Source organism: Cricetulus griseus, chromosome 2 (genome assembly GCF_003668045.3).
Source record: "Cricetulus griseus strain 17A/GY chromosome 2, alternate assembly CriGri-PICRH-1.0, whole genome shotgun sequence".
In the NCBI taxonomy this organism is placed as follows: Eukaryota; Metazoa; Chordata; class Mammalia; order Rodentia; family Cricetidae; genus Cricetulus; species Cricetulus griseus.
The window spans coordinates 162656045-162669476 of NC_048595.1; the positions used below are offsets into that span (position 1 = coordinate 162656045).

The 13432-nt window shown below is 43.0% G+C and overlaps 1 protein-coding gene across 3 annotated transcripts in view; it reads right to left on the reverse strand.

The window, feature by feature from the left end:
* Positions 1-13432, reverse strand: part of Loxhd1 (lipoxygenase homology domains 1) — a 144719-nt gene that overhangs the window by 93630 nt on the left and 37657 nt on the right. For all 3 annotated transcript variants that reach the window (XM_027397946.2, XM_027397945.2, XM_035439026.1), the window contains exons 6-12: positions 12635-12783; positions 10834-10957; positions 9138-9388; positions 4011-4146; positions 3435-3595; positions 2390-2476; positions 1600-1735 (exon numbers count right to left, since the gene is read on the reverse strand). In XM_027397946.2, the coding sequence (XP_027253747.1) occupies positions 1600-1735; positions 2390-2476; positions 3435-3595; positions 4011-4146; positions 9138-9388; positions 10834-10957; positions 12635-12783 (1044 nt within the window). The remainder of the gene's footprint in view (positions 1-1599; positions 1736-2389; positions 2477-3434; positions 3596-4010; positions 4147-9137; positions 9389-10833; positions 10958-12634; positions 12784-13432) is intronic.

Here is a 13432-nt window from a genome sequence, read left to right on the forward strand (position 1 = left end):
GAGGTCCTAATGCAGACCCAGTGAATTGGAAATTCTATCCCAGAGCCCAGCAATGTGTGCTTCAACTCCATGCGATAAGGCACCCTGAGAAAGCTGGTCAGTGCTGTGAGTTGAGAAGCTTCAAAAAGCAGCTCCTCTCACTAATGCTCAGGGATGAAAGTGCTAGAAACTTCAGAAGAGACTGAGGAAATAAAATTGGAAGAGCTGGTTAGAAGGGCTCAGATGGTCACTAGGTCCCAGGACCCTCTCCCTGAGACCTGCAGGCACAATGCTGACATAGCACACAGATCAGGTAAGGCCAGGTGCATTTCTGCCTTGATGAACTCTGCACTGTATAAAATTTCCATTGGATGGAGATCCACTGATGTCATCTTACATAAAGAGAGATGATAGTTTTGTTTACAAAACAAATATCACTGAATATACAAAGGTAGGGACAGTATCTCAGGATAAACAGTCATTGAACCAATAAGTGGAAGACCTGTTCTACGACTGACTGCCTATCACCAACTGTTCCTCAGTTCTACTTTGGGCCATTGCCGGGTCTTCTGAATAAGAATAAGAATTCTGTGATTACATACTGAAGAAGAAGCCTCCCCCTCAAAATGGAAGAAACATGGTACTAGTTATAAGTATTGTCTTCTTATTCTAATAGATAGAATGACCTCACTTCAGATATTTGATATCTGGAATATATACATATAATATACATATGTATATGTAAATATATGAGTATTTATCTCTATTCATTATTTCAATAAATACAAACTTCTATTGAGTGTACAGATATAGAGTGTTCAGAAGTATTACATGCTCTCTTGTGAATTGAGTTTATTGAAGTATTTAGGAGGACTCCAGGCAGCATACCTGACTGATTTTCCATATGTTCTTTACTTTCTATGATTTTTCAGTATCACTTCTGAAATATTCCTATTGAAAAATTAAGGATAGCCACAAGGATAACAACTAGGTTAATTTTCCTCTGCTGCAGTGCTCCAAGGTCATTTCAGACTGAGTGAGACTGTTATGATCTCTTAGTAAACAGTGTTTCCCTGAGAAAGGGACAGAGCACGTTCTTTGTATTTGCCACTGTGCTGCTGTTTTAACCTGGAGGCAATTGAGCCCCACTTTGGGTCTTTGAAAGCAAATGCTGCACCCAGGTTAAAAGCCTGCTCCTTCTCCTGCTGGCCTCAAACACAGATAAAGAACACACTGTGTGCCAGCTTAGTGTGTCATAAAAAACAAGCCAGATCTTACTGTTTGGAGAGAATTTGCTAAATTTCACAATTTAAAAGATCAAGCAGTTATTCCCTTTGATTTAAAGGCGGCGCTGCATAACTGATGTTTAGTACAGACTCATCGTGTCCCCTTGTGGACTATATATCTCCCCCACCCCGCATCTTACTTATCAGAGCGTCTAGCATTCTAGCATCATGGCCTGGAGTGGATCCTTGCAGCCCATCTTGAGACTGGAACCTTATTAGTGTACTACAGTATTCAGAGGGCAGATGGTGCACAGTAGACAAGACCTCCAGGCCTGGCTGGCACACCAAACAAAGCCCCGCCTCCTCCCGGGACAGCAAGCAGCTCCATACTCACTCCCCATAATCCTCCGCACAGTTGGGCCTTCTGCAGTCATTTCCCTCACAATCTCGTTGTCGTCCTCATTGGCATCCAGCCAGCGATTGCAGTTGAAATTATACTTGTCTTTATTCAGAGTATTCATCAGCGTCATCTACAACGAGGTTGTCTTGAGGTCGGCAGATGGATCTATCGGAGATTTCCACCCAAGGCCTGGAATCCCCATTCTACTGGCTGATTTTTTTTCTAAGCTTTGTGTTTTCTCATTTTTTAATTTTATTTTAGTTTGGTTTTTAAAGACTCTTTTGTTTGTTTGTTTGTTTGTTTGTTTTGTTTTTCAAGACAGGGTTTCTCTGTGTAGCTTTGGGGCCTGTCCTGGAATTCCCTCTGTAGACCAGGCTGATCTCGAACTCACAGAGATCCGCCTGCCTCTGCCTCCCGAGTGCTGGGATTAAAGGAGTATGGCAGCACACCCCATCTGCTATCCCATCATGGAGGGGCCACGCCATCTCCTCACCCCGACTCTTGGGGAAGGCAGATGATCAGCTTCCTCTTCTTTCCCCTGGTCTCTTAGAAGTCTACACTCACCTAACTTCTAGATGACAGGACAGGATGTAAACCCATGGATACCTGAGCATTCTCTCTGTTGACTTTGTAAGACCTCTCCCTACTTGTCCCCACCAAAACACATGGCCTATGTCCACCCTTCCCACCTCCAATCCTAAAAAATACAAAGGTAAATATATATGACACAATTGTGAAGGAGGATGGCTCTGACTCCTCTCAACTCCCCCAGTGTGCACTTTACCTTTTCTAAATGCCATCCAGAGCCAGGGTTCTGCCTATCATGCCATGCCCGAATCTTATAAAACCTGCCAAGGTCTGGGAGCTCCATCTACAAAGAGAAATAAAAGGTCTGTTTGGACACAATCATAGAAATACATCTGTCCTCATAGCTGGTCACAGGCAGGTGAGTGCTACTTTGGGCTGCTTTTTCCCATTAGGATGGGTCTGCTTCTAGCCACACTAAAACATTCCATTCTCTCATATTCCTGGTGGGACCAAGACAGCTATGTGAAACTAGCGTTCAGTCTAGGATGGCAAAACTGAACAAAAATAACTGACCCACAGTGGGATCCAGCCAAGAGATCTTCCAGGAACAAAATTCATATGGCAGCCCTGCAAATTAACGCAGGGCCACAGCCCCAGAAGTCTACTGGGCACCGAGACAGACAAAAAGATCAGTACAGAAGCCGTGCCCTTCCCCAGGAGCCTCAGTCTGGCAGAGAAGACAAATACATAAAGACCAACGAACTTGGTGATGGAATAGAGGTAGCAGTGGGGTGCCCAGAGAGGAGAGCAGCAAATTACAGATTCTTCTCCCCCCCCCAGGTCAAAGCAGGACTTCTGAGGGCAAAGGCTCGCTCTGTGTACTTACTGCAAAGTTCAAAGCCAAATTTTCTCTCAAATGCTCCAGAATTCATATTTCCCATTAAAAGTTGGTCCTTAGGCTTGAATGCAGCCAGGTTGAGAAATCTAACTGCTCCAGGCCCCTGAGCCCATGATTCCCCAGTTCACCCCACTCCTGAATGCTCCAAGCATTCCATACTTGCTCTTCGGCTTCATCCTAGACTATTTCAAATGTAAGGCCAGATATAAACTGTGTCACTTTCAATAAATTGCCTACAAATCATCAAATTTGTCACTGCTGTGGGAGCCCAGATTCTCCAGTGCACCTTTTTGTCTTTAAATTTGGTCCAAAACCTGATTTAGAAAACTAGAATCTTCATGCCCAGGACTTCTCCCATGTCTTTTTCCTGTCTCCCACCCCTCCCGTCCCATTCCCCTCCTACCCTAAACTTCTCAATGATGCCTGGTTTGAACCATTTGTTGTTGGGATTCAGGAGAATCTCATCTGTCCGCCCCTTCTGTCCATAAATCTGGATGAAGATGGGTGAGTTGGTGCCAGCTTTCTTCAGGTCAGTTGTCCAGACCCAAAGGGACCAAGGAAATTCTACAACACAAGCCAAGGTGTGTCATAAACTCCAAGTGTCAAGGAAGGAGAAGGAAAAAAAAAATCAAATGATCAGGACGGGAGTTTATACACAATTGTTTTTGTTCTTAGGACCCATTAAACAATTGCCAAATATAAACCTGAGCCCCTTGCTATTCAAGGTAAGGCACCTGAGTGTCTCATTGATGGCTGAAGATTCACTACATTTCAGCAGTGGGAAGAGTTGACTCTGCCACCCTATGACTGTGCATTCAGGGTTCACTGTAGTGGATCACTCAGTTTAACCCCTTGTCCATTACAGCGGCTTTTCAGTTTGGGGACACTGGAGTCATCTCTGCATCAGTGCACAGCGTGTACCTTTTAGGACTGAGATTCTGTCTGAGAGACCCCCACATTCTGGGCCCCTGACACCTACTTTTCAGCCGCTTCTTCCTCAGAGACACCATCTCATAGAGCTGCCGCTCGATCAGCCCATCTGCTTTCTTCTCATCCAGCCAGTTGCTACAGGGAAACGTTTGCTGGATGCCAGTGAAGGGGCACAGGACCACCACCTGGGAAGGCAGACATCAGGAGTCTCCTGTTTTAGGTCCACCAATGGGACCCACTCGCAGTGCCTAGTGGCCTCCACAGCCCCAAGTGCACAGGTGTCTGTGCAAACCTTCAAAGAGCCACACTTTTCCTGTTACCTTTCTCATCACATCTCAATAAAAAAAAATACCTCTTTCAAAACTTTTTTAAAAGTTATTATTTTAAAGAGAAGTCTTTCCCAGTAGCTGTCATTTGTCCCCCAATTCACTAGCTCAAGTCCCCAATCCTTTCTTCTACATATTGCATCCTCTTTGGACACCACATATCTTCATGTGCATCATAAAACCTGAGAATCTGAACCAAATGGTCCACACCAACCATCTGGTGAATTCTGTAGGAAGAAGGTGAAGAATATAAAAGCTAATAAGTTCATATCTATATTGTAATATAGAGCCAAATGCTGTCCCCTAGACTTTTTCTCTTTAAGTCCTGTCTGATAAGGTTTACCATCCACACTCATAGTTCATGGATTTTATGATATGGAACCCTGCCCACTTCAGCCACTCAGAATGTGGCTGTCAGAAGGGATGTCCCAGATGCTGCAGAATCTTCTCCAGGCAAAGAAGCCACTGCTGGAGCATATTTACTAGCCATCATCTCAATGGTTCCTTGTTGTCAGGTATTTAAAGTGATCACAGTTGATTGCGCCTTCTTTAACTTGACTCTTGGCCCTTATGTTAGACTATGTAAGGGTTCACTTCACTAGGAAGGTATGTCTGTGCCTGACAGCATGGCCTCAAACCATGCCCAGCAAAGATAATCAATTCTAGAAAAAGATGCTGAAGTATCTGAGAAATTAGAGAAGACCTTTCTTAGCAAATGACAGATTTTAAAAAAGAAGAAAAGAAAAATGAAAAAAAAAGAAATATCACCAATGATATAGAAGATTCAAATATCAAAGGTAACTAATACAATCGAATAAACAAAGCCAAAATCTTAAATTCAATGTTGGCCGGGTGTTGTTGGCGCACACCTTTAATCCCAGCACACGGGAGGCAGAGGCAGGTGGATCTCTGTGAGTTTGAGGCCAGTCTAGTCTACAGGGCGAGTTCCAGGACTGGCTCCAAAACAATACAGAGAAACCCTGTCTCCAAAAACAAAAACAAAATTCAATGTTGATGAAATACATGTTGTAAATGTTCCCAAGAGCTTTTTTAAAGCACATCACAGAGAGTGTATTTTATGATACTAAATTATACTATACTATACTATACTAAATTATGTTTTTGAAAGATGATTTCTAATAAGAAATATTTCTAGTATTAAAAACAGTGTCAGTGTCACTTATATAGAAAAATTTCATATTAAATGTTGGCAAGCCAATTATCAGAACATGTAAAATTGCAATCCACCATCACTACATATAACCTAAAGAAACAACAGTGTTGACTGAGCATTAAAGAGCATATTCAGGCTGCAGTGTACCAACTTAATAAAACAGAAAGATCATGGGACTAACTAACTCACTACAAACAGAAACCAGTGTTAAAGAGAATTCAACACCAGCTCAGAAAACAACTCAACATTGAAAAAATAGAAAAGAATGTGTTTAATCCATTTAATAACATACACCAACCCATTCAAACACACCTAACAAAATAAAACATTAGAAGCAATTGTTTTCAAATAAAAATCAAAGACTGGAGGGCAGTTCAGAGGTAGAGTTAGCATGCGTGATGCCCATCCCCCAAAATCTCAAACACAATTAGAAACAAAACTATTCAACCTGTTCGGCATTCTACTGTAGATCTTAGACTATGTGCTCAAAATTTAAAAAGCAGTAAGCTTCTCTGTGGGTAAGGAGACTGGAGACCAACAAAGCTCAGGAAGACTTGCTGACAGAGAAAATGTTCAAAGAATGTATGGAGAAGTGATTAAAATTAATGCAGAGTTTAAAGAGAGAGATCCATGTAAACCCGGTACATGGGAAATACTTAATCAGCAACCAATAGTTAGAAAAGATAAGTTTTAAGGGCATTTATGGCAACACAAATCTAAGATATGCATGAGTATATCTAACAAAGACATACACTATCTTGAAGAAAAAATATAAAACTACATTGAAAAAAGTTTAAAGACCTAAATTATAAGAAGTGCACCAGGCTCATAGATAAGGGAAGTTGGTATGTTGAAAAATATTAGTTTTTCCAGGGACTCTGTAGATCCAGTTGACACTTTATCAAGTTGGGGAGGAGATTCTAAATTCTATGGGATAGTAAATGGTGACAGATGTCAATATACCCTTGAGAAACAGGAGTAACTTGGGTTTAATTTGTCCTAGCAGAAATAGTACAAATACCTAAAATGAAGGCAGTGGATGCTGTATTGGTGCAGAAAAGGACTAAATCAATACTTGGGATAGAGTAGAAAGCACAAGGGATTTGGGTTGCCGTGTGCTTTGTTTTGTTTGCTTTGGAGAGCACTGACTTTACTTTCAGTGGGAAGAACAAAAACAAAAACGAAGCTTCATTTCCCACTGAGTAAATCATTGCTTCCCAAACTCCCTTAATGACAAGAACTATCCAGTTAAGTCCTGATGGTACTGGCCTGTAATCTCAGTTACTGCAGAGTGAGTGCAAGGCCAACCTGGGAGATGGTGACTCTGTCTCAAAACTTATAAAAGAGACACAGAAATAGATACATAGAGAGAGGCAGAGATAGAGATGACAGAGAGATGGGGAGGAGGAGGAAAGGGAAGAGGGAGAAGGAAGAAAAGGACTGAGGATATAGCCAGTGGCAGAGCACTGAATAGATTACACAAGGATTTAGTTCCCTATATCTTCCCTTCTAAATCTAAAAAACTTGTTAATTATCCAGAATCTTGGAAAATCTGACTCAGTGGGTCTGGATTAAAGATCAGGTATATTATTATCAAGAATTCAGGTGATTTTAAAGATGAACTTATTTTTTTAATTACCTTACTTTATTGAGCTATACATTTTACCCTACTCTCCTTTCCTCTTCCCCTCTCCCCTTCCACCCTCCTCCCAATTTACTCAGGAGATCTTGTATTTTTTCCATATTAGGTTAATCCATGTATGTCTCTCTTAGGGTCCTCTTTGTTGCCTAGGTTCTCTGGAGTTGTGGACTGTAGGCTGGTTGTCCTTTGCTTTATCCTTTGCTTTATGTATCATATCCACTTATGAGTGAGTACATATCATATTTGTCTTCCTGGGTCTGGATGTTTTTCTAGTTCCATGCATTTGCCTGCAAATTTCAAGATGCCATTTTTTTTAACCATTGTGTTAATGTCCCACATTTTCCTTATCCATTCTTCAGTTGAGGGACATATAGGTTGTTTCCAGGTTCTGGCTATTACAAATGATGGTGCTATGAGCATAATTGTGCAGATGTTCTTGTGGTGTGAGTGTGCATCCTTTGGTTATATGCCCAACAGTGGTATTGCTGGGTCTTGTGGCAGATTGATTCCCAATTTTCTGAGAAACCACTATACTGATTTCCAAAGCATGTACAAGTTTGCTCTCCCACCAGCAATGGAGGAGTGTTCCCCCTTTCTCCACATCCTCTCCAGCATTGGCCATTCTGACAGGTATAAGACGGGAAGATGGATTTAATTATGTGTTAGTGTTTTGCCTGCATGTATTTATGTGCAATATATATATATATATATATATATATATATATATATATATATTACCTGCGGAGGCCAGAAAAGGGCATCAGAATCCCTGTAACTGGAGTTATAGACAGTTGTAAGTAGGAGCTGGAAACCAAAGCCAGGCCTACAGCAAAAGCAGCAAGAGCTCTTAACTGCTGAGCCATCTCTCTAGCCTTGGAACTTTACGGGAGTTTATAAACCCTTTAATAAAGTATTTTGATATATATCTGAAAAAGACCTATCTCACAAAATAATTACTAACAGATTAAAGACATGAATAGGAAAATCCAAACTTTACTGTTTTTAGAAGGGAATGTAGAAACATATTTTCATAGCTTTAAATAATTTTTATTATTTATTTGGTGTATATAAGTATTGGTCAGCATGTATGTTCATGCACTCTTTGTGGGCACCCTAAAGACCAAAAGAGGGTGTCAAACCCCCCTGGAATTGTAGTTACAGATGATTGTGAGCTGCCATGTGGGTACTGAGAGCTGAACTTAGGCCCTCTGGAAGAACTGCCAGTGCTCTTAACTGGTGAGTCATCTCTCCAGCCCCTGATCCCTGTATTTTCATAATTTTAAGATAAATAGGCTTCTTTCAACAATACAGAATGCATTAAACATAAGGGACAGGATGATAACTAAATTGCAATTTTCTTTCTCTCCTCTTTCTTTCTTTGTGAGTCCTATTCTGTAAACCAGATTGCATGGGGGGAACTCCCTGTCAGGACAGGCTGGACTCAAGGCAATGTACAGACCCTGCAGATTTATTTTAAATTTGTCATTGATTTCACCACCAGCAATCATGTCATCTGTAACCGGCAGGTAAGTATCTATGGTAGCCAATGCTGTGTTTGGAGTCAGTCCTCACTCTCATAAGTCCCTACAAACAAGACAAAAAGATGGACAAGATCTTGTGCAAGGGATTACTATGTACTCTATAACTGGCTGGTTTAAGAGAAGTAGAGTCCTCTAGAGAAACAGACGTGATGGAATAATTCATTCCATGTGTGTATATGTATATACACACATATAAATGGGATTTATTACAGTTGTACGGGCTGTGGTCCAGCCATCTCAACAATTGCTGTCTAACAACAAGGAGCCCAAGAATCCAATAGTTTCTCAGTCCATGAGGCTGGGTGTATCAGCTGCTCTTCAGTATATGCCAGAATCCCAAAGAAATAGGCTCTCATGCCAGCAAAGCAATGGATTTGAGGTGAGAGAATTGACAACTGAGAAGATCCATCACAGGGATGCAGGATAGAGTTTGTACACCAAGGTTGAAGAGGAAGCAGTTGAACACAAGAATGCCCACACATTGGCACCTTACCTTCTCACAGTACCAGCCTCGGTTGACGCCTACATTGCCATGCCCAATGGAGACCCGGCTCAGGGGGCTAAGAAGGACAGCCAGGTCAATGTGGAAGATGTCTGTGCGGCCCCTGTCGAACACGCCACCCTCCAGGAAGATTTTCCCACTGTTCTTATTCCCTCTGGCTCCATACATGACCAAGTAGATTTTAGATTTGGTTCCAGCTCCACGGATATCCCCAGTGAAGACAGTGACAATATATGTTATGGCTGGTGTGGAGAGAGAGGCAGAGATGATTCAAAGTGGGCTGCATCAGAATATCTCCGTTTCCATCTTGGCTATGGCACTACTCTACCGCACACACCCGTGTTCCCTCGTGTTTTACTTGCTCAGGCCACATCCAGTGCCCACCACCACCTCATTTTGTTTTTCAACATTGTTAGAATATGTGAGTTTTGGGGATGAACTGCATCTATTACTTTGGGAAACTGTCAGCACTGATTATAAGAAACAAAGAGAAGAAGGAAGTTGAACTTCTAAGAATAGGACATATTATTTATGTTAATTACCGTGTGTGCATTATTAATAGCTGCTAGATAAATTTTGTTACATGTGATCTAATTATAATAGTCAAGTCCATTGATGGAGATTTATATCTGGTCTATCTGGTTCATTTAGCTCACTCTTTGATTGGAAAATAGAACTTTTGAAGAGGGGGCACTAATACCTCCCCTCCCACCTGGGCTGAGGAAGGGCGAGGGGCCACTCTAAGTTAGGTCATCTTGGGTTTTGATCAGTCAGGAGGTATTGTGAGCCCTTGGAATTATGCAAAAGAACCACAGAGGGCTAAGTAAACTCCTAAATAGGGCAAAAAGAAAAAAAGAGAGAGTGCCAGCATTTGCACCAGAAATCCTGTGAAGGGTTTGCCGGCATTCTTTTATTCTGTCCCAGGGTTTAAGAACAAAGGAAACAGCAAACATGGCAGGGAGAGGAGAGGGGACAGACAAACACGGGTGCTGGAGGGAATCATGGGTGACCATGGACAGGCGCAGCAGAGGCGATGGAAGGGCTGCAAGGTGGTGGGAAAGGAGTGTTGAAGATCTTCTGATGGGCAGCTGGCCACCTGGAGCCAATCTGTGTTGCAATCTAGATGTTACACTGCACAACTCTGGCTGTATCTCCAGTCAAAGGGACTTGGACAGAAGAGCAAATTCTCAGATGTCTGAAGCACACATGAATTTTCTAGAACCCAAATGACCACCTCAGGCAGGCTGAGGGATGGAGGTTTCCTGTGGAATCTACAGTGGTAAGAGGACTTTAGGAGGCAGACCAAATACCAAGTCTGTCTTCAACAGGCTGTGTGACCCTGGACCACTTTCTTAGCTTCAATATGCCTCAGTTTTCTCATCTGTGAGTTGGGAACAAGACAATACCTATGCTGTAGGTGGCTCTAAGGATTATAGAAAATGTAAGAGGGTCACAAATTCTCCTTCTGGCTTCCTCTTTCAGTTCCCTCTACCCATAACTGGTAATGCCTAGGGCCATTACCCTGTCACCCTTGATACCAACAGCCTCAGCTGCAACCTAGAGAACCAGACCATTTTCTGAGGCAGCAAAGATGCTCTCACATGACCAGTCTTAAGCCCACAGACATGGACACTGACTCTGAGAAGAAAGGATGACCCAGCTGGGGCCTCACCACTCTCCAACCCACCTGAGATCTCAGCTCCGCCCACTAAGATGTCTCTTTGGATTTTGCCATCATCTTCATCCAGTGCCAGCCAGCGGTTAAGGGGGAAATCATATTTCCTTTTGTTCCCAATGTCTTCAATAATAATCTGAGAAGGAGAAGAGAGGAAGGAACGAGCCTAAGTGTCACTGAGGGTATACCTGGTGACCTACCACTCCCTCCAGTCACTAGAGTATACTCTAAGAATGCCCTTGAGTCTTCGCACGCCTCAAGGAAAGTTGCTCACAGACAGCCGCTACTAGGAAATCCTCATACAGCTATCCAGGGGTGACTAGCAGTCACCCCTCCTTGAATCACAGCCACTAATCCTCCTCTGCTTGGAGGCATTTTAGAAAATTGAAGCAAGAAGTATGTCAGGGTGTGCTCGATGAGATGGGATGAAAGAACTGGGGGCTGGGCTTTGAAAACTAGCATATGAGATGATTGCTTCTCCCCTGCTGAAGGTTGGACTTCTGACCTTATTGGTGAGAAGCAAGGGGAAACTCTGGACTGAAACCAGGGACAAGGAATTCTGGGACCTGGTGGTCATGTCATAAAGCACCAGCAGCTGCCAGTGAGGCAAACGTAAGTGGCCATAAATGAAGCCTCCCAAGCAAAACAACCATAAGCTAGGTTATTGATGTTGTGTCTTCTAGAACATACCAGAGAGCTGAAAGTACCTCCCAACATGTGCCTTTCAGTCCCAGCTATAAAACAAGACTGGAAAGACAGATATACTCTATGATGAACAGGGAAAGCATATACCACAAGGGTTTGTTTGTTTGGTGTGTGTGTGTGTGTGTGTGTGTGTGTGTGTGTGTGTGTGTGTGTGTGCGCGTGCGCGCATGTGCATGCATGGTGACAAGCAAAAGCCATTATCTGGAAGGAGTATTCTTCACCTCCCAACAAGCCCATAAGAAAAGTAGATCTTCTGAGAGTCAAGAGCAAACTGGAGTGATGAGTCCTTATAGGTGAGACTGAGTCCAGAGAAAGGGACTGTCATGATGAAGCCATGTTTTGTGGCTGTAGAGACACACCATACCACAAGGCAAGACTTCCCAATGTGAAGGCTAAAAAGGATAAGACATACCCTAAAATGGAGAGGGAAGGATAAAACTGCCAACAGGGGCAATTTGTTTATCCTTCCTAGATGGGTCAGAGACACCATCAAATGACCCTGGACTATACAGCCCTCACTTCCTCCCTGACCCTGGGCTTACACAGCCCTCACTCCCTACCACTCAGGCTCAGGACACCTAGGTGAAATAAGGGAGTGGCCTTGAAGTCAGTATGTTTAGGACATTACGGGGTATCCAGTTGTGACTACTCTCCACACTTAGTAATTTCCATAACTGTTATATAGCCTGATGGAGCAGGGTTCTGTTCCATACAGATGAGGGGAACCCACATACACACACACACACACACACACACACACACACACACACACAACACACACACACACAGACGAGAGAGAGAGAGAGAGAGAGAGAGAGAGAGAGAGAGAGAGAGAGAGAACAATTAGGAAGGTCAGAAGCTTCATGGTAGAACCTTGAAGGATAGTTAGGCCTTGGCTGGATCAGATGAGAGAACTAGGATTCTAGAAGTTTTAACAAGTTCAGTTTTGGAGGCCTCTAGGAGGGCAGCATGGAAGGACAGTGGACTTAAACAAGAGAGTAGGGGCCGGCAAATCTAGAGCAGAAAACTAGGCTCAGTTTCAGGCCTCTGAAAAGCCAGACATTACCCTCCCATGCCTCAGGGACTGCAGACGAGCAGCTGAACTTACCTTGGACAGGAACCAACCTGCAGAGCCCCCCTTGTTGTTGTGGCCCACATTGATCTTCATCAGCTGCCCCAAATCCGGAGCATCCAGCATGAACTTGTCTTCAGCTCCCTTTTCAAAATTGTCCTTTTCATTTTCCAGCCTACGCTCTCCTGATTGCATAGAAGCAAGAAGGTTTACAAAAAAAAAAAAAAAAAAAAAAAAAAAAAAAAAAAAAAAAAAAAAAAAAAAAAAAAACAGAAGAGAAGAGAAAGAAGAAAGAAGAACTGGAGGCCTTAATGGTCCACCCACTGAAAGAGCGCTTACAAAGTCAAGGGCGGCTCCCTGCTGGGATCTAACGGTTCCTTACATCCTTCCAGCTTCTGGCAAAGCCAGTTTGCCTCCCGTGTGACTGGTGCCTGGGTCTCATAACTGGGTTTCTCATTTTAGCCTTATTCTGCAGTCCTTGCCCTTGTGGACCAAATTGTACCCCTAGCCTAAGACTTGAGGTCTCATCTTGCTTTTGCCCATTGTTTGTCCTAAACTAGAGCAATGAGCATGGCACTGGGCATAGGGGCTATTGCTGCTGCGGTGCTTGGATCCTGGTCCCATTTTCTCCCTCCTGTCCTGGACGCTATCAGCAGACACTGTTTGCATCTGACGCAGATCTTTATCTCTTACTCCTTGTTTCAACCCAACAGGGATGCACTATTACCTTGGTCCTACAAATGAAACAACAGAGACTTAGAAAATAAATAATGTGTCCGAAGTCACGTGAGCAATGAACACAAAGCTTAGGGTCCCATCCTAACCTGTTTCTCT